This window comes from Lactuca virosa, chromosome 8 (genome assembly GCF_052849685.1).
Source record: "Lactuca virosa cultivar CGN04683 chromosome 8, Lactuca_virosa_CGN04683_v6, whole genome shotgun sequence".
Taxonomy (NCBI): Eukaryota; Viridiplantae; Streptophyta; class Magnoliopsida; order Asterales; family Asteraceae; genus Lactuca; species Lactuca virosa.
In genome coordinates this window covers 344,559,604-344,581,482 of record NC_136433.1, presented here as the reverse complement: position 1 = coordinate 344,581,482, position 21,879 = coordinate 344,559,604, and the positions used below count along the sequence as shown (strand labels likewise).

Genomic DNA, 21,879 nt, shown 5'->3' with positions numbered 1-21,879 from the left:
TTTATCAGTGTCCTATCACTGATAAATATGTCACCCTCAGATGTTATATGAAAACCATATAACACAGGTCGAACACTAACCCTACCAGAACGCCTCGGAGGTACGGACTTATCAATTGGTTCAACCGGAGTTTCCTCCTCGGGTTGAGTGCTAGTGTTTGAGGTTCCTTCATCGCTTAAATCTTGAAGCTCTTCAAGGTCAATTTGCCTCCCACTGTCCTCTCGGCATATGAGTTCTCTCTCACGAAAGACTCCTCTCCTTGCAACGAAGACAATATTGTCACTCGGTCTATAGAAGAGATACCCAAAGGACTTCTGTGTGTAGCCGATGAAAATACATCGCTCACTCCGAGGTTTGAGCATGTCGTGAGTCTCACGTCTCATGAAAGCCTCGCAACCCCAAACCGTGATGTGGTCTAATGAGGGAACCTTCCCTGTCCACATTTCGTGAGGCGTTTTGAAACCTTTTTGGTAGGGACTAGATTAAGGATATGGGCGGCAGTCTCTAAGGCATACCCCCAGAATGAGATAGGTAACGAAGCTCGACTCATCATGGAACGAACCATGTCTAGCAAGGTTCTATTGTGCCTCTCAGCCACACCATTAAGCCGTGGTGTCCTAGGTGGCGTCAGTTCTGAAACAATTCCACATTCCTTACGATAGTCAAGGAACTCGATACTAAGATACTCTCCTCCACGATCAGATCATAACATCTTTATCTTCCTGCCCAATTGATTCTCCACTTCCTGCTTATACTCTTTGAACTTTTCAAAGGTTTCTGACTTATGCTTGATTAAGTAGATATAGCCATACCGACTGTAATCATCAGTAAAAGTCACATAGAAGTGGTTAGCATCCCTTGTGGCGGTTCTGAATGGTCCACACACATCAGTGTGTATGAGGTCCAACAAACCTTCACCCCTTTCATAAGTACCAGTGAAGGGTGACTTGGTCATCTTTCCAAGTAAACAAGATTCGCAAGTGTCATCCGACTTTAAGTCGAATGACTCCAAGACTCCATCCTTTTAGAGTTGGGCTATGTGCTTCTTGTTGACATGTCCAAGAAGACAATTCCACAAGCATGCCTTGTCCAAAACATTGGACGAATCAATATTCAATACATTATTTCCTAGGTTATCTACAACATTCACAGTTTCATAGACACCATTACAAGGTAATGCTTCAAAATAAAATACATCATTATAAAAAGCATTAATAGCACCAAATTCATTATGAAACCAAAAGGTAAAACATTTTTTGTACAAACTATGAAAGGAAATAACATTTCTCGCCATATCGGCCGAGTAACAACAATTATTCAAATCTAAATTTAAACCATTATTAAGCAATAAAGAGTAAACTCCAATCTTGGTCACAGACGACATTTTCCTATTTCCCATGATTAAGTTTATGTTCCCGTGCTCCACATCCCTACTTCTTTTTAGTCCCTGCAAATCAGAACAAATGTGAAATCCACAACCTGTATCAAGGACCCAAGAATTAGCATGTGATGAGTTATTAGATTGAATAGTGTACCTGCAAAGGAGGGTTTGATCTTCCCATCCTTTATGTCCTGCAAATACTTGGGGCAGCTTCGTTTCCAGTCCCCTTTTTCATGACAATGGAAAGCAGTCTGCATCCTTTGGATTAGAAGAGGGATTAGCAGAACCAACTTTGGTCCCACTAGAAGAGGATCCATCAAGAGACTTTCCCTTGCGGCTCTTGGAGGGAGCCTTCCTCTTCTTTCCCTTCCCATGTCCAATTGCCAGAACAGGGGCATAAGTAGTAGTAGTAGGAGTAGACGCAACCGATTTGCCTTTTAGATTGCTTTGTGCAGTCCTTAGAAGGCCTTGATGCTTGCTAAGAGTGACCTCCTCCTTGTTCATATGATAGGTCATACGAAACTGGTCATAACAAGAAGGTAATGATTGTAGAATTATATCTATGGCCAACTCTTCATCAAAATTGAGACATTCAATTTTAGCAAGCGGTCCACATATCTCTGCATCTTCTACAAGTGGGCCGTAATGGGTTCACCATCCTTCATTTTGGTTGTGATCATGGAGGCAATGATCTCATACCTCTCCTGCCGAGCACTTTGATGGTATATTTCCATCAAATCATGATACATTTCATAGGGATAGTAGTCCTCATAGGACTTCTGTAGCTCAGCAGTCATGGTAGCTATCATAAGACATGACACCTTTGTCGCATCCCTCTCATGAATAGTGTGTTCAGCGATTTGTTCAGGAGTAGCAGTGGTGACATCAATCTCCTTAAGCTCTTTATCAAGGACATATTCTTTGTCCTCATAACGAATAGCCATCATGATTTTATGAATCCAGTCTTTGAAGTTCGAGCCATCAAAAATGACTCTCCCACATAGGTTCATGAGGGAGAAAGAGCCTAAAGGAATTGGTGTTGAAGCATTGTTTGGGATAGACATCTGAAAAAGAAGAAGAACAAAGTTTAGATTAGATGAAAATCCTTAATATTACATCCAAATTAAATATTAAGACTAGGACCCAACACAATATTCTACAATTGCGAAGAGGGATGTCGTAATCCAATTGTAAAATATTTGAAGGTAGGTAAATGACGATTTACCAATTTTCACCATGAAAAACGGAATAGTTTATTAAGTTTTAATTGGTTTGAAATTCCTAGATCTTTGAGATTCATTGAACTTTTCAATGACATGTTTAAATCTCGATTGTGCCCTTCAAATTTGTGACTGGGATGCCAAGGATCACAAACAAGGTGTGAATAACCATGTAAATTAACGTGGTACACCGAGTGTTACAAATCACCTAATCAATGTGCCCGTTAACCACACACGCTCCATTGATCAATGATTAACACCAAGCTACCCTTTGCCACACATTGTCAGTCCCAGATTAGTGTGCCGGTTAACCATACACGCTCCACTAACGACTTAACAAGGTGCAAAGTGTAATTTCATGGATTAGCACCATTTTCACATTTTTCCTAAAGTAACTAAGATTGGGAATTTAATAAAAGTTTAGTTACTTTATCTTTTATCATTATACTTTTAATGAGGGAGAATTAGTGTCCTATCCTACCCGTTCGGCTAACGACCCTCCACCAGTCAAGGAAGCGGTGAGTGAAAGTGGACACCCATTAAACCACCATTTTATAGGCAGTAACTTTATACCCCCCTTATAGACCGGCTTCGTGAATGAGGCCTACTAACGATAAGACTGACTAGTCTTATACACACACACACATACACACACACACACACACACACACACACATATATATATATATATATATATATATATATATATATATATATATATATATATATATATATATATATATATATATATATATATATATCATGGTTGTAAAAATCGGTCTAGGCGGCCGATTAATCGGCGCCTAGACGCTTGGCGGACTCCAACCGCTTACGAATAGGTGTTATCGGCTAAGCTAATCGGCCTTGGTCAATATCGGTCAAAGACGGTCCAAATCGGTCCAAATCGGACTAATTCGTCCCGACTCGGACCCAAATCGGACCAAGTCAGCTCGACTAACTCTAAAATACCCACCAGCTTAAAGGAGCCGGCTATCCCAAACTTAGTTGGGTTTGATTCTCAAAGGCAGCTAGCTTCCCTTTTTATAGAATAAGTTTTGCCTTCGTCTCTTATCCCACCACCGATGTGGGAAACTCTTAACTCTTTAGTTTTTGTCACAGCTCCCTCGAACACTCTTTAATTATATACATACACATATCAGATGATAGATGTGATTATCCACCAGTTCAAATCAGATGATACATACACTCTTCATATATTGTTTCAAATAGGTCGTGAATTTAAAATCAATCCTCGTTTCCATTCATGACTTCACCACCAGTTCTCTGCACCGTTTGGGTGAAATATCAAGGGACGAAGACAACGACTCAATCGACTCAAGCGACTCAGATTAGTACATATTGGTGCTCCTCCCCTGTGCTCGACTCCGATTCCTGAAGCGATAACCGGCATCTCTTTCAGCGCCGACTATCCCACAACTCTATTATCGGCATCTTAAGCGATCATCGGCTCCCTCACCGGTATCCCTTTAATCGATATCCCTCTAATTCACTTTTGTTTTCATTGGTCATTTCATTTGTGTATACAGCTTTAATCAATTTTAAAAACTGCAATTTACATCTCGATGTGGTAATCAATAGATGTTTTGTGATTTCGAATTGAATTCACATAAACTGTAAATTGTTGATGCCGATAGTGCTTACAAGTTATGATTTTGGATTGGAATTGCAGGTTAGTGTCTAGATTGTCGATAGCAAGAACATAATTTCGAATTGCAGTCCACCTGTTTGATGAAATGCCTGAGTGAAATGTTATTTCATATACCATGTTATTGATAGGTTGGTAAAGAGAAGCAAGATCATGTGATTTCATTTATATATATAAGCATGAGTTTGTTGTAAGTGATTGTAGAATTTAATAAATTTTAACAAGTTCTTTAATTCAAAACTTGTATGCTCAAGAATTTGTATGGATGTTGCAGGGTGTTGAGAAGCTCTAACATAAGTGGGATGATTCCAGATTATATATCAAATATGTCCATGTATTTGAATTGTTCTTATTTACCTATATTCTTATGTTTAATGTTATATTTTTTATTTTTTTAATAATTTTTTTAATAATAATGGTCTCCGATTAATCTCCCGATTAATCCCCGCCTACCCGATTAATCCTTTGACCCTAGTCCACCGATTAGCCTACATCAAGCGATTTTTACAACCTTGATATATATATATATATATATATATATATATATATATATATATATATATATATATATATATATACATACTAGTGGGGTACCCGCGCGATGCGGCGACGACGATTTGTTTCCGACCAGAAATTAGTTTCGTTTCGATAGTCATCAAATTGTTTCCTTTCGGTGTATAGTTTCCTTTCGAGAGATGTTATTTGGGTTAAAATAAGAAGTATGATGCTATTTTGTTTTAAAAGTAAATTGCTATTTTGTATATTGTTTTTGTGATTAAAAATAAATGCACTAACTAATTAGGTTATACAAAAATAAACACATTGAGATCAATCATGGCCCTTCCTTTTTCCATGCAAGATAAATAGGATGATGTAGGAGTTAACATTCGAATTTTATTTCCTTTTAGTTGTAGCCAATTTTTAGAAAATATGAAGTTAGAGTTCTCATAATTTGAACACAATATGTAATATCGGTTTACTTGATCAATTTAATCTTTATTAGCTACAATTGTTTTAATGTTAACCTAATTTCAAGTTGATCGTACTAAATTCAACATTTTAATCATTTTTTTCCTATTACTTTTGTTAAAAAATTCATTAGAATTAATATTGTCATTTAATAAACCTTACATCGACTGTATCCTTAAAAATTGAGTTTACATTTCACATGTATTATTCTAGAGAATATGGTAGTAACAATATGAATTTGAGGGTTGAATTAGTATAAAAAGATAAATTTATTAATTTCAAAAAACAATGAAAATAAATAAATAAATAATATGAAAGGTAAACAATAAAATAAAAACAAGTTGGGGCTAGTCCATCTGGCTAATAAGGTGGCTAACAAAGAGCTACTACCAAGGAGATCCTGACAGACACGAACCCGTCGTTCTAAAAAAATTAAAAAATAATAATAAATAAAAGTTAATTTAAAATTAGATCCATTTTTTTTGGAACCGGCAAATATATATTATAAAAAAGCCCAACTAGCAAGGTGCTAGAGGGGGGAAAAGACAGAAGTTTACATGAAGGAGTAGCAAAAGAACAAGAAACAAATTACAAAGAAGCAGGAAAAAAGAACATCTCAACACACACCAAAAATGCAATCTCCAGGTTTTTAGAATTCTTGCCGGATTCCTCCCTCAACAGAAGGGATAGATGTTCCAATCGACCCATTTAATGGGGTAATTTGAACTTCTATGTTTAAGCCAAATGAACACCATGCCTTGTATATTATCAGTTGTCTTAGTGGGCGGTATCTTGTTTTGTTTGAAAGATCTTTCGCACCTTGCTTTCCATAACCACCAAATTGTGTCATAGCATATGCTCACGGGTATTTTTCCTTTTCTTTGGGCAGTGTCCCCATGATCTAGTAAATTTTATGATATCCTCCACCAATTCGCAAAGGGGGAACTTGATCTTACACCACCTCATAATACACTCCCAAACTGTATTTGGATATGGACATTTAAAGAATATGTGAGACACCGTTTCTTCAGTATCATAACATTGACCACAGTTAACATCTACCAGTTGTACACCTCTTTTTGACAGGCCAATTGTAGTGGGGATTCTCTCCATAGCTGCCCTCCAGAAGAAACATATCACCTTAATAGGAATTTCAGGGATCCAATCTATAAGTACAGTGTTGCATAGATTTGGATTGGTGTCCATATTATGTCTAATGATGCCAACATGAAAGTCGCCGTCCGGGGAAGATGTACAGATCCACTTGTCGGGCCTGTTGTTCGTTCGAAAATCACCTATCCAGGATTTTATAGTTGTTAACTCCCTGCTTTGGTCTACATTATTGGGTTTTGATTTCCAGCCCCATTTTAATTCGTCACTTCCAATTCTATCCGCGACCATACAACTTTTTTTCTTTTCCAATGCGTATAGTGCAGGGAATGATGATTTGAAAATTCCTTTACCACTCCAATCTTCCAACCAAAAGAACGTGTTTTTCCCATCATTGACTTGTTTTTTCATCACAATCTCCAGTGGATTACCCCTTTCCTCCAATTCTTCCTTGATGCTGTCAATGTTTTCCATACACCACATATCGACTTTTTTGCAATACAGTCAATCGATTTGTGTTTCAGATTATGGATTCCACGTATAATACGACTCCACATGGAATTGGGATCACTTCTATACCTCCACCACCATTTCGTGATTAAGGATATATTGAAAGTCCTTAGTGATCCTACTCCGAGCCCACCCGCGTGTTTTGGTGCTATAATCTTTTCCCAGGATACCCAATTGATTCTTTTTTGAGCACTTGTCTCTCCCCATAGGAATTGTCGCCTTAATTTTTTAAGAGTATGTACAACCCCAGTTGGTGCTACAAAAATAGAGAAAAAATAAGTGGGAAGATTACCCAGAACTGCTTTGATCAAAGTAACTCTTCCACAGAATGACAAGGTTTTGGCTTTCCAGCAGCTAAGCTTAGTTTGGAACCGCTCAATCACTGGCTGCCAGTTCTTCTTGAGGTTCATGTTGGCTCCCACAGGTACACCAAGATAATTGAATGGGAGTGAAGAAGGTTCACATCCGAGAGGAAGGGCCCATCTAGCTGTTTCCTGTATCGAGGCTCCGACTCCAAATACTGTTGACTTATTAAAGTTCACCTTGAGACCGGATGCTATATGGAAGCATCTAAGAATCCTGGCCAAATTTTTTATGTTATTCTTTGTCCAATCTCCCATGAATAAAGCGTCATCTGCGTAAAAAAAATGTGAAACAAGAACGTTAGAGTGCGGTATCTCAATTCCTTGAAAAATCCCTTCTTCACATGCTGACTTCATGGCCACGTTTAATCCTTCCATGGCAATAATGAAGAGAAAGGGAGATTATGGGTCCCCTTGCCTAACTCCCTTCTCCATTGTAAATTCTTTCGTTGGGGAACCGTTGACCAATACGGAGGCTTTGGAAGAGGACAGACACCCATATATCCAGCTTCTCCACTTATCACCATATCCCATTTGCATCATCACATAGTCCAAGTATTACCAATTAACGGAATCAAATGCTTTGTCAAAATCTACCTTGAAGAGCAATAGTTTCTTTTTTTCTTTCTTGGCCCAAGAGCAAATTTCATTGACTAGTAAAGGCCCGTCGAAAATGTTACGTCCCTCAACGAAGGCTGTTTGAACCTCATCAATGTTATATCTCACTACCCCTTTTAGTCTATTAGCAAGGAGCTTAGCTAGAATCTTGTACATGCATCCAATTAGGCTAATCGAACGATAATCAGAAAGGGTGAGAGGATCAGGGACTTTTGGAACCATGGTTATGAATGATGAGTTACATCCTTGAGCAATTCTCCCCCATCTTTCGAAAATTAGATCAAATGAAGTCTAAAATTTCTAAGTGAAGGCGGTCCATATTTCCCTCTTACTTATGGTGGACTAAAAATCTCAATGTGTGTTTATAACCTTCATAAATCGGTTCACTTTCATCAGCACTCCAGGTACTAACAACATTTTTTGTAAAGGTATAAATGTGTCATCATGATGGTATTATGGTAATAAAGGTTTTTTTCAAGATAATAATAGGTTTTTTTTTTGCCATGGTATAAATTTTTTTTTATTATGGCATAGAATTTCAATTGAAACAGATTTAAAAGTTTTTTTTTTATGATAATAATAAACGTATTTTATGACGGTATAAAACTAAATAAATTAAATATAAAATCTTATTGTATGGTAATAAAAGTTATTTTTAAACTTTTTGGTAGTAAAAGTTTTTAATTTATAATTGTTCACTCATCCACCTCACATATTCAACTATTCGTCCATTTACTTCTTAAACCAATTTATGTTAATCTAAAAAGACAAGCTTTGACGGTTACAAATCATTTATTCATATTTCATTAAAAAGACATGCTAGCATAAATATGCATTCAAGTCATAAAATAGTTTTTAACTTTTTTATATTCGAGTCTAAGCTACAAAGGTAGATTACAAAATTTCCCTATAGTTTTTTTCATTTAAATTGTCTTTAGTAAATTTGAATTTGAATTTAGACAAAACTGCAAAAATGGTCCCTGTGGTTTCTCATTTTATGTGGCTACGGTCCAAACGTTTGAAAAGTTGCAGATTTAGTCCTTTTCAACAAGTTTTGTTGTGGTTTTAGTCCCTCATCCGTTAACTTCCTTAAAATGACAATTTTAACCCCAGTGACCATTTTCGTAGTTTTGTCTTTTACTATACTATAAGGACCATTTTTGCATACATTCTTTTTTATTTTAATGAAGTATTATATATTAATAGATATTATTTTTAATATATAATATTATATATTAATAAATATTTTTTATTGGATTATTAATTTATTTTAGTTGATTTTAAAAAAAAATTGTTGGAGTAATTCTTTTTTATTGAATTATTATATATCAATACATATAGTTTTTAATATATAATATTTATATCATAATAAATATTATATTATTGGATTATCAATTTTTTTAGTTAATTTTTGTAATTTTTAATTATTTTTTGTTGTATTATTACTTTTAATTTATTATTTTCTTCATATACTAAATGTTGTTTTATTGGATTATTAATTTATTTTAGTTAATTATATTTTTTTTAATTTTTTTGTCGAAGTAATTCTTTTTTATTGAATTATTATATATCAGTACATATAGTTTTTAATATATAATATTTATATCATAATAAATATTATATTATGGGATTATTATATATTACAAAACATTTATTTATTTGATTATTAATTTCTTTTAGTTGATTCTTTTTATAATTTCTTTCGGAGCAATTTTTTTTATTAGATTATTATATATCAACAAATATTATTTTTAATATATAATATTTACATCATAATAAATAATACATTATTGGATTATTAATTTTTGTAATTTGTTTTTTTGAATTATTAATTTGTTGAAATATTACTTTTAATTTATTATTTTTTTAATATAATAAATATTATCTTATTGGATTATTATTTTATGTTTAATGTATACTATTAATTGTTTTTAATTTTATTAGTTTCACCACAAAGTCGTCGAAATACGTAAAAGTGTCGCTTATCATCGTCAAAAATTGGCAGGATCACCTCCAAACACCTTCATTGTAGGTTCAATAGATACCCTACCCTATTCCACCTAGCGCTGCTGGTAGCCACCTGCGACAACCTCTTCATAAACCACTGAAATCCTTCATATCCCACATAATGTGCAACAAACCCCTATAACATTTATAAGTGGTGGTGATGACCGATTGATGGTGGTGGTATTTTCCCTATGGTTTCTCATTATAAGCTAGATGAAATGAAAGTGTTTGGCAGCGATCCTAACGATTTCGATGATGAGAGACGACGGTTTTGCGTATCCCATGACTTTGTGGTGGAACCAATAAAACTAACAAAAAAATAATAAATTAAAAGTAATAATCCAATAAAAAATAGTTTAAAAAAAAGAAATTACAAAAACTAACTAAAAGATAATAATAATCCAATAATATAATATTTATTATGATATAAATATTATATATTAAAAACTATATTTATTGATATATAATAATTCAATAAAAAATAATTACTTCGACAATTGTTTTTTTTAAATAATTAACCAAAATAAATTAATAATCCAATAAAACAATATTTAGTATATGAAGAAAATAATAAATTAAATAATCCAATAAAAATAATTTAAAAAAAAATAATTGAAATTATTAACTAAAAGAAATTAAAAATCTAATAATATATTTATTATGATATAAATATTATATATTAAAAACTATATGTATTGATATATAATAACTCAATAAAAAAAATTACTCTAAAAAAAATTAAAAAAAAATCAACTATAATATATTAATAATCCAATTAAACCATATTTATTAATATATAATATTATATATTAAAAATAATATTTATTAATATATAATACTTCAATAAAATAAAAAAGAATGTATACAAAAATGGTCCTTATGGTATGGTAAAAGATAAAACTGCAAAAATGGTCCCTGAGGGTAAAATTGTCATTTTAAAAAAGTTAACAGCCAACCAGTTAAACTTAACGGATGAGGGACCAAAACCACAATAAAACTTGCTGAAAAGGACCAAATTTGCAACTTTTCAAACGTTTGGACCATAACCACATAAAATAAGAAACCACGGGGACCATTTTTGCAATTTTGTCTTGAATTTAAGTTGTCATAAAGTTCTATTATTTGAAATCGTAGTTTTAGTTATTTATATTATAGTTTTTTCCACAGAAATTAGAAATCAATATTAACTTTTCAAATTAAAAATAACAGACAATACCTCATGGTAGATGCGGTTATCATTTCCTTTTGTTATCCTCCGTACATAAGCTATGTAAAATTACTTTTTTTCAAACTTGCTTTAGGTAACCATCGTATTAGGTTTGATTTAGGTACCGTCTATTCACAGCTTTATCACTTACAACATCAAGACTTTGCCAAATTAAAAAAAAATCATTTTTGAAAAGTACCTGGAAATTTATGCCAGTCTCAATCAGTCTTCATATATCAATATTTACGTCTTATCTCCTCTAACTTATATTGGACTTTTAAAAACATAACATATAAAAAATGATAAAAAAAAAATAATAAATCAAAAGTTCTACGAAAATTTCATCAACGAAATTCCCACTTGAATCAAATAAATATATGCAATAATTATATAAATATATTGAAAATATATATACATTGATAAAGTAAATAATACAAACAAATCTACGATATAAGCTTCAACAGATAATAAAAAATATCATTTAATCTATTTAATATATCCACTTCTGAATTGCATTCAACCTTGTTAACTAATGTCCATTTCAAATCCTTTTTCTGTAATGTCCATTTCAAATCTTCAAAATATCCTCCATACGCTTTCCATCTTCAAATTTTCATTCTTACAAACAGAACATTAAAAAATCAGATTTGAAACATATAACAAAATATAAGCATATTGTTATTAAAGATGAAAATTAAGTTTATTTCTTTTTAAATGGTTCCTACATATATGAACAAAAACATATATTAATGAAAACATGCCCTTATGACTCATTTGTTTTTTAGTTGCCCTAAAAATAACATGAGCAATGGTAAAAATAAACCTTCATTAAATATTTCCACGACATTTAATCACATCCCATCTTCAGCTCTAAAACAATAAACCATGATTTGAAGTTAATCCTGAAGCAAAGAGTTATTACAATACATAAGTCAAATAAACAATAATAATTATACCTAAATAACATAAACATTCGTTCCTTTTAAAAATGATATCAGCCTTTCCAGATCTGTTATCATTCAGATATACAACAAAAGAAAAAATCACTAAATCAATACTTTTCATGTGAATAATCCAACCCGATTCAAACCTATTATAAATATAAAAACAAAACAAAAGGAAGCATGACCTGTTAAAAATTTAAAGCACCAAGAATGAACACAATTGATAGATCGTTCAACATTCTTGGGAATGTTTGTTGCAGATTTTTGCAACTGTTAGTAAAGCAAACATGTTATAAATATTTCTACAGAAAAAAACCCATAAATCACACCTGTTGGAAGCCTACGAAATCGGAACACACAACATGTTAACATGCACGAAAAAATGAAGAAGATGTTGACTCCAAGTCAACCGATGGTGAAGCAGAATGATCGAAGGACACGCCAATATAATCCTTAGTAAGTAATAGCTATGAGGAAGGGTTTTAACCAATGGCTTCTATGGTGGCGTAGAGCGACAATGTCTTCGCTTGTGGCGTAGATGATGGATGGCGATGGGAGGAGGGGTTGGGGAAAATGGAATTGTCGATGCGGCGGGAATGAGATAGCGGCTGCATCAAATGAAAATTTTAGGGTATTAAAAATTAGGGCACAATTATATGTATGGTGGTGTTTATCCGTGTGTAGAATTGAATACTAAATACTCTATCTTGATTGGTGGTAAGCAATTCACATGGATCACCAATAGTCTAATCTTCACCCTCCAATGTAAAATCAAAGGTCCAGATTTTGTTTCCTTGAGTTTTAAGACAAATGTCTTAAATTTTAGTGGGCCCACACTTATAAACTCTTTATAAGATGGTGTATATATATATATATATATATATATATATATATATATATATATATATATATATATATATATATATATATATTATTAAACTTATAATAGTATAAAGTATAAAGGTTGAATTTTAACATTTAAAACTCTAGGGTTTGGAATTAAAGTTTCATTTATGAGAATTTACAAATTCCAAAACTTGAGGGCAAGTTTTGAAACTTGTCAAAACTCTTCACATTCATAACTTATGAGTTTAATTTGATTTTAATGTATGAGACCTCTCATTTTCTATAACTTGAGAACAAGTTATGGAGGTTATTAAAATTCATTTAGATCATTTTTCTAACAACTAAATTATCACATAATTCATGATCTAACTAAACTCATAATCAAGATAATTTCAAGTCAACAATTTGAAAAGCAATTTTGTTTATCATATAAAACAACAATTATTTTAAAACTTTGACAATTATCTTGTCGTTGGATGAGTACAAGCACTACCATATCATAAAAAACATTTCCAATGATCCAAAACAGTTTGTGGTAGTGTTCCTAATCCAAACTAGTCTCTGATACCATTATTGGGTTTTGAGCACTATAACACTCTTATGGTGCACATGCAACCCTAAATGATTTATATCTATGTTTTCTCTAATTATGCATGCATTTTCTTTTTCCAAAGCATTCACCCTAGCTAGCATACAATTGAAGCTATATAACATAAAAACTTAGTTTGGATGCTTACCTCTTGAGTAGGGTAGAGTTCTTGACCTTTGAAAGCTTGAGCACCCCAAGTGTGATGCCTCTAATGGTTCACAAACACCAATATGCAAAATGAGGCTTTAAGAGAATAAGTTACTTGTCTCCAAAGAGTATGTAGCCGATTTTGGCTTATGGGGTCTCTATTTATAATGTGGCAAATGCTAGGGTTACACTTTGGAAACTCTAATGCTCCATGACTTTTCACATTCTGATGCTCCATGGGTTCTAACCTCCATGGACTATCCATGGTCTATCTTATTGGTTTAGCCCAACTATATAGTCATGGATCATTAGCCCACATTACAAGAATCATTGATTTACATAATCAATCCCTATATATTTAATTAGTCTCTTTTGATCACAAAATTAATTACAAATTAATACTTGATCAATACTAATTAAATAATATTCATATTAATATATTATACTTGTAATATATTAATAAATAATAAATAACCTTATTCTCAAAAATCCATCCTATAAAATTGCATTGGTGAAGGCAACCCAAAAAGACCATGCTATTATCGGGTCAAGTACATCCTAGTTATAGTTATGGGCTTAGACACCAAATCCAACAGTCCAGTATGATTCTGAATGGTACATTGATAGCGGATATTCTCGTCACATGACAGGAAGGAGGAAAAGTGAACTATGGAAACAATGACACTGGAGAAATAAAGGGATATGGCATGATAACAAATGGAGAATTCAAAATTAGGAAGGTAGATTATGTTGAAGGCTTACAACACAATCTAATTAGTGTTTCTCAATTGGTTGTAGGTACTGGTCTACAAGTGTCATTTGAGGAAGAAGGTTCAGAAATCATAGAAAAGAAATCTAAAGTTGTTCTTTTAAAGTCAAGAAGCAAAGGAGAAATGTATCCTCTGAATATAAATCCAATCAAAGGGAAACCATAAATTTTGTTGCTTATGAAAGCGTCTTCGGATGATAGTTGGTTAAGGCACAGAAGTCTTTCTCATCTGAATTTCAAGGATATTAACAAGCTCGTAATTAGTGATCTCGTACGTGGACTGCCTCTTCTGAAATTCGAAAAGGAACACTTATGTGCTGCCTGTGAGCTCGGAAAACAAAGCATAAAGAGTCATGCATCCATCAAAAATACCAAAATCATTGAGCCACTGGAACTGTTGCACATTGATCTCTGTGGACCTTTAACCATTGAAAGTATTGGTGGTAACAAATATATTTTGGTTATTGTTGATAATTTTTCTAGATTCATATGGGTATTCTTTCTTAGACAGAAATCCGATGCAACTAAGAAGCTAATACATTTCATCAAGCAGGTTGAGCTGCAATTACGAAAGCCAGTTCGGAAAATTTGTAGTGATAACGGTTCTGAATTCAAAAATCATGCATTTGAATAATTCTTAATATGTTAAGGAATTTCTCATAATTTCTCTTCACCTTTCACTCCAAAGGAATTTCTCATAATTTCTGGGCTGACATTGTGGCAACCGCTTGTTTTACTCAGAACTGATCTTACATTAACAAACTATTTATGATTACACCATATGAAATTCTTAACAATCGGAAACGTAACGTTAAATTCTTTCATGTGTTTGGATCCAGGTGCTTTTTATTCAATTCTAAAGAAAAACGGAACAAATTTGATGAAAAAGCTAATGAAGGAATCTTTCTGGGGTATTCATTAACCTCAAAGGCATATCATGTTCTGAACAAAATATCAATTTTTTTTGAAGAAAGTTACTATGTTACGTTTGATGACAATTACATGAAGAAATATCAAAAAGAAGATTGTCAATCTAGGGAAAATTTTCCATCAACAAATTCTAAGACTATTCCTCTTATGAATCTATATGAGGATTTTCTAAAATTGTTTGATGAACCTGAAAAGGCAATTTCCTCATAATCGAATAACAACGATAATAAAGAGGATGAATTAATCAAGATTGTTGATGAAGGTGTTGAAGATTTAGAGAATCCTCCTAAGCAACCAATTCCGAATGTACCTCAGCCAGAACCTTTTGATGCTTCAACCCAGGGGGAGAGTTCCACTCCAAACTTCAATACCGATGTTCCACTCCATGGGGTGTATTCAATTCCGAATTCCAGTTCACATGCAAAATTCCAGGGGAAGAATAATGAAAATAATGACTCGGGTGCACAATAGGAATTTCAATAAATTTTTGCTGAAATTGATCCAGCCTATGATCAGAACTATCCACCAATGACAAAATGGACCAAAGATCATCCTCCATCTCAAGTGATCGGAGATTCTTCATCAGAAGTTCTTACTCGTGCGCAATAAAAAGCAAAGCAAGCTGCATTATTTTCTAAATTGGAATTGTGCATGTTTAATTCTTTTATTTCAAAAATTGAACCTAAAACTGTTAAAATTGCTCTTGATCATGTAGATTGGGTCCAAGCAATGCAAGAAGAGCTCAATGAATTTGAACGAATCAAAGTGTGGAGATTGGTTCCTACTCCAGCAAATGCATCCGTAGTTGGCATGAAATGGGTGTTCAGAAACAAGATGGATAAAGAGGGGAATTTAATTCAAAGTAAGGCACATTTGGTCGTCAAAGGTTATTGTCAAGAAGAAGGAATCGATTACGAAGAGACGTTCACATGTGTGGCTAGACTTGAATCAGTTCTCGTATTTCTCGCCTATACAGCTCACAAAAACTTTGATGTTTTTCAAATGGATGTGAAGTTTTCATTTCTGAATGGAGAACTTGAAGAAACAGTCTACGTTGAACAACCTCCAGGTTTTGTGAATGAAAAATTTCTGAATCACTGCTACATTTTGGATAAACCAGTATATGGTCTTAAACAAGCTCCGAGGGCATGGTATGTAACTCTAACTCGTCTTCTTAAACAGTCTAAATTAAAACAAGGTACTGTTGATCCTACCTTCTTTCAGAAGAAGGAGCGTAACCATTTAATGATAGTTCAGATTTATGTTGATGACATTATTTTCGATCAACTAATCCCCACTTAACTGTTGAATTTAGAAAACTAATGGAAACAAAATTTGACATGAGTTCTATGGGTAAAATTAACTTTATTCTTGGATTAAATATAAGACAGAGCTCGGAAGGAATATTCATCAATTAAGAAGCCTTCACAAAGACATTATTGGCGAAATTCAGAATGGTGGGTGATTCAAAAGTCAAAGTCCCTATGGCGTTCGGAACAAAACTCACCCCTTCTCTTGATAAACCAACACCTGATATCACCTTGTTTTGGCAGATGGTCGGATCTCTGTTAACATTCAGTTGTCCCGACATAATGTTTTCTGTGTGTTACTGTGCCAGGTTTCAAGCAAATTCTCGTGAACCTCATATGATAGCAGTTAAGAACATATTCCGGTATCTAAAGCGAACTACTTCTCTTAGGTTATGGTATCTGTCCAATTCTAGATTCTTTGTGCAAGCGTACTCCGATGCCGACTTAGGAGGTTGTGGTCTTGATCGAAAAAGCACATCAGGTGGATGTCAGTTTCTGGATGGCAAGCTCATTAGTTGGCAATCTAAAAAGCAAGCTTGTGTATCCTTATGAACAGCTGAAGCTGAATACATCGCAACAACATCATGTACATCACAAGTGGTTTGGATTCAGAACCAGCTCAGAGACTATGGAATCAATATGAAATAAATTCTTCTATATTGTGATTCCGGAAGCGCCATAAGAATCTGCCACAATCCGGTGCAAAGTTCCAAGAAAAAACATATAGTACTGAGATACCATTTTATTAAGGATCACGTTGAAGATGGAAATGTAGAAGGTCACTTTGTTCGTTCCTCAGATCAATTGGCTGATATATTCACAAAGGCATTACCAGAAGTATCATTTAATCGAATTCTACAAGGGTTGGGAATGATTGAAGCTGAATAAGTTCCGAAAACCACTTCGTAATTGCCAGAGTTACTGTTCACATTCCGAATGGTTCCAGGCTTCGGAATGGTTCGGAATTTAGTGTTCACTTCCGAATTGTTCCGATCTTCAGAATTGTTTGGAAGTCATTGTTCGTCATGATTTCAGAATTCTCTGTATAATTAGTGTAAGTCAATTCTCTTCCAACTTGTTCCGAGCTTCGGAATGATTCGGAAGTCACTGTTCATTTATCTTTCGGAACTCTTTTATTCTTAAATCTTTTGTTATTTGTCTTATCTTCTGTTATCATTTTTCATTCATAAACCTCAAAAAAAATTTCCCTTATTTACGTTCGTTTTTCAGAAAATCAAAAAGTTAAAAAATATTTTATTCCTTTCTGTATTTTCTTTTCAAAAATCAAAAGCACCAACATTATTTTATTTTCAAGGAATTGACGGTCATCTACCAACCTAATATTCTCTATCACCTATATTCAGAACTGAGGGACATGTAGATTTCCGAAACTATGTACTAGCAAAGCGTCCCTAGAAGCATGCTACAACATGTTGTCTCAAGCCTCTCAGACTCTATGTTCGAAGCCTTAATGAAACTTTCATTCTGATTGTTTCTTCCCAATCAGGCTATTAATTCATATAAGTCATTGAGCTACTTTACTCTTCTCACGTTGAGTTAAGAGTTTTTCACTTGGTCAACCAAATATAGCAGAGGTACATCATCTTCTTTGGAACTAATCTATAAATTCTCCATCAAATTTGTATTCACAATCGTAACCCTTGAGAATCTCAGAAATTACCACTAAGGCTTATGGTTACACAACATCTGTGTTTATGATCTTGAAATTGTTATTACCATGATTTCAAGTGAAACCCAAAATCCAACTCACTTTTCTGAATTGAAAGTGAACAACTTTTTGTTCTAGAAAAATTAACCATGGAATTGATGAATAAAACCTTTTTGGTTAGTACCCTTACAAGTTTGAAATCTCATTTTTTTTATTGTGTGATCTTAATGAAATGTTCTCGACCCAAGTCATTTCTTCCCAAAAGATCTAGGTTTTTATTTTTTTTTAGATTTCCATTATATCCAGTCACTTTAGAGAAAATCCAAAGCTTACTTGTTTTTATGGCTACACTGGTCAAACAAGTACTTCTTTCCGATCTTCGGACTTATGTTAAGTTTCAGAATCTGTTAGAAGATAAAGCCACCCAATAAGCCTTACAAAAGAGCCTTTCACTATTTCTCAATAAACCGATGAGCGTAATTCAATGGGAAACAACACAAGCACTTCAAAGTCTCTCTTGAATCAGAAAGAAGAGATCGTTGCCCGAGATCCACCTACTTTTCATATCAAATTTATTTGATATCACAGAGTCCCTCACAATAAATTTGCTTTATTTCTTTTTCTTTGGCACACTCTTGCACAAAAATCCCTGTGATTTTTCAAAGTCCGGATTCAATTCCGATTGGCTACTTTAATTTTGAAGAATAGGTCTTGTCGCAAAGCTGGAGGATTGTTTAATGAATCCGAAAGTGTCCATTCCGATACGGTGGTATTCCCATAAATGAAAAATTCAAAGCATGGCGCAACATTTGGTTTCCTTGACATGCGCGTGTCTGTTACAACGACTTTGACACATGATTGATGAGCTGGCACTTTATTAGTGGCTAACTTTTCGGCACTACAGGAACGTGAAATGGTAGTTTCTCTCACCACTCATCATATACCGTATAAAAGGATCTTGAACGGTTCACTTTCTCACAACTCTCAAAATCTCAAAGCAAAAACTGCTCTTGCTCTCTACTATTCATCATCTTTCTCAACAAAACAATGACAGGTTCATCTGAAAATGTTTCCTTCACCGACCAGTCGGCCTCAGTCATCATGCTCACTATCAAGCCCAACCAGAACATGATCATCGACCTCGATGCTTTACGCTACAATCAACTAATTAGGCCCATGATTGAATGTATCAAGTTCTTGTCACTGATGAAGGCATTAACCAAGGCTGAAGTAGTTCTCCATGTTCATCTCTTCAAGGCATTCTCAACTGTAATTTACAACAATAAGACGATGTTATCAACTTTGATGTTGCCAATCACAAAACATCGATCTCGAAGCCCCACTTATGCAAACTTCTAGGGCTCATAACACCATAGATCAGTGTCAACCCTGAATCGATTCCAAAAACATACATGATAGAGATGTTCTACTAGATGAGGTACACCAGCGACATCTCCTTGCTCTCCAAGTTCAGAAAGTCCTTTTTGCCGCTGATGTGGAACGGGTTGTTTACCCTCTTACTTAAGAGCTTGTCTAAAAGGGTTACTGGATCTGACAGTGCCAACAAGGTATATTATACCTTAATCTATGGTCTATACAATGGAATCAATCTCGACTATGGGTCTGTCCTTCGGACTAAATTTGTTCAGAGCACTATTTCTTCAACAAGACACACGGAGATTTCCTATGCTCGTTTGTGGTATGTCGTAGTCAACAGAGCCCTAAATCTCTTCAAGGTTCCTTGGATGAAAGACTCCCTTATGGCTGACATTTCAACCCTTCATAAGACTACATTCGTTATGTCAGATCCAAGGAACTTCAAGTTCGTCGATTCAATTCCTAATGTTATGTTGGAAAAGGTACCGCTCGATAACTCCATTATTAGGGATTATTGGAAATTCCCCTCTTCTGGAGTTCGTCCCATTCCAGCGGAATTACGGAAGATCATCGATGAGGGAGATAAACCGAAGAGGGGAGGGAAAAGGAAGGCAAAGGGGACTCCTTCTGAGACTATCAAAAATCCGAAAAAGACAAGGAAGCAAGTTCAGAAACCAGGATCTCCATCTCTGGTAATTCAAGAGGAATCGGAAGAGAGGACGATGATTTAATGTTCAGGAGGACTCCACACTCCGACATGAAGAGGATGATACTGCTCAGACCTCTGAGCCAGAACAAGTTGAACCTATTCCGAAGGTATCTTCTCCTCCTTCCTCCTCACTTCTATTATCTGATATTTTTGATAATATCATGCAACAACCCTTTCTGAACCTCAATACTCCTCCTGCACCACCCCCATTCAATCCTCCAACCTTGCCTATGACAACTTCACCCCTCTCATCATCAATTCCAATTTCATCCATCCCTCCACTCCCACAAACAAGTTCCATTGCGACATCACTTCCTCAAGTTTCGATCCCTCTTTCTTCACCAGTATTTACAGACTCCACTATTCCCACCACCTCAACTGTCTCAACTCCACCGGAAGTCCCTGTAGTCAAATCCGTTTTGGAGGAGATACAAACTTCAGGCATCCATGTCAATGCATCTGATGCGGGGGTAAAAAATGTCAATATCAGTGTAACTTCCGAACCCGACATATCAACTGCTCCTCTTTTCAACGAGGATGAAGATATATTGTCCGGAGACGAACAAGAGCCTATTGAGGACTTTGATTTTCAGCCCTTTCATCTCAACATCAATAGTGATCAGGACGAAGCTCCCATGACCAAGAGACAGTTCAAGCAACTAAATGAAAAACTTGACTCAATTTTGAAGTATTCTCAAGACTTCTCTTCTACAAAGTGGGAAAATCTTCTGACTACTCACAGAGCAACGGTTGAAATGCTCACCTCCTCCAATGCCAAAATCATTGAAGAATCATCCAAAGCCATAAGTGCTTCTGAAAAGAAAATATCTGATGCGACCGAAAACATCCACAAACTACATCAAGAAGTAAAGGAGTTCATGGATGAATTCAGAACCTCTTCGGATAAGAACACGGCCGACATGAACAAAGTCATTGAAGGCTTTCGTTCTTCGTTAAAGGCAGAAAAAGAAGCTCTCTCAACTCTTCGTGCCGACATCAAGGTTGGTAATGCAGAACTGAATTCAACCATCACCACAAAGATTGAAAAATTACAAGATGACTTGGCAGCAGAAAATAAGATTATGGATGCCTTAGCGGAGAAAACTCAGAAGGCAAAGGTTCTGCATGAAAAATTACAAAATGTTAAATCCATTGTTGCTAGGCTTTAGGAAGAAAAGCTGTTCGTCAAGGCTCGCTATTCCGAAATTCATCAACGTTTGTTACGAATTGTTAAGACTAGATCTCCTCCCTTCAATGATATAGTGCGCCTTTCTCTCTGTGAGAATCTAAACCTATGTTCGCACTGTTGAATCAAATACATGGTGTTTCAGGAAGCGGTGCTTCTTCGAAACAAGGGGGAGACGAGGGGATTAAGGTGAAAGAAAATTTTGATTAGAAGGGTAATGAAGCTTATGGATCAAGGAAAGTCAAAGGCAAAGCCATTTTCTGAAGATGATGATGATGCAAATATGACTGAATCTGAAAGGGCAGAAAGAGAAAGAAGATACAAAGAGCTTGACGAGCTCAATGCCCTCCGAC

The 21,879-nt window shown here is 34.6% G+C and overlaps 2 protein-coding genes and 1 long non-coding RNA gene across 3 annotated transcripts; 2 read left to right on the top strand and 1 right to left on the bottom strand.

Moving 5' to 3' along the window:
* Nucleotides 1-4,017: 4,017 nt before the first annotated feature.
* Nucleotides 4,018-4,656, top strand: LOC145129127 (uncharacterized). Its single transcript, XR_013717313.1, has 2 exons — nt 4,018-4,398; nt 4,542-4,656. It is a non-coding gene; the product is annotated as an uncharacterized LOC145129127 (long non-coding RNA).
* Nucleotides 4,657-5,608: 952 nt separating this feature from the next.
* Nucleotides 5,609-7,596, bottom strand: LOC145131858 (uncharacterized). Its single transcript, XM_079066504.1, has 3 exons — nt 7,149-7,596; nt 6,257-6,834; nt 5,609-5,659 (listed from the first exon to the last, which is right to left on the bottom strand). Exons 1-3 carry the CDS (start codon nt 7,594-7,596, stop codon nt 5,609-5,611), a joined length of 1,077 nt encoding a protein of 358 aa, XP_078922630.1.
* Nucleotides 7,597-12,535: 4,939 nt separating this feature from the next.
* LOC145131857 (uncharacterized) lies at nt 12,536-17,473 on the top strand. The gene is made up of 8 exons (XM_079066502.1): nt 12,536-12,625; nt 14,227-14,281; nt 14,375-14,471; nt 15,185-15,470; nt 15,525-15,735; nt 15,781-15,873; nt 15,991-16,322; nt 17,336-17,473. Exons 1-8 carry the CDS (start codon nt 12,536-12,538, stop codon nt 17,471-17,473), a joined length of 1,302 nt encoding a protein of 433 aa, XP_078922628.1.
* The last annotated feature ends 4,406 nt before the right edge of the window (nt 17,474-21,879 follow it).

Bases quoted from the DNA above. Each gene is read 5' to 3' on its own strand.
- LOC145131858 (XM_079066504.1), bottom strand. From the start codon at position 7,596: ATGGAAGGATTAAACGTGGCCATGAAGTCAGCATGTGAAGAAGGGATT. The intron at 6,835-7,148 runs GTAATCTTCCCA...ATTGCAAAAAAG, and splicing joins TTTGATCAAAGCAGTTCTGG to TCGATATGTGGTGTATGGAA. The intron at 5,660-6,256 runs GTGTCTCACATA...TAATTTTTTTAG, and splicing joins GTTATGATACTGAAGAAACG to AACGACGGGTTCGTGTCTGT.
- LOC145131857 (XM_079066502.1), top strand. From the start codon at position 12,536: ATGGATGGCGATGGGAGGAGGGGTTGGGGAAAATGGAATTGTCGATGC. The intron at 15,471-15,524 runs GCAATTTCCTCA...GAATTAATCAAG, and splicing joins TGTTTGATGAACCTGAAAAG to ATTGTTGATGAAGGTGTTGA. The intron at 15,736-15,780 runs GTGCACAATAGG...AAATTGATCCAG, and splicing joins TAATGAAAATAATGACTCGG to CCTATGATCAGAACTATCCA.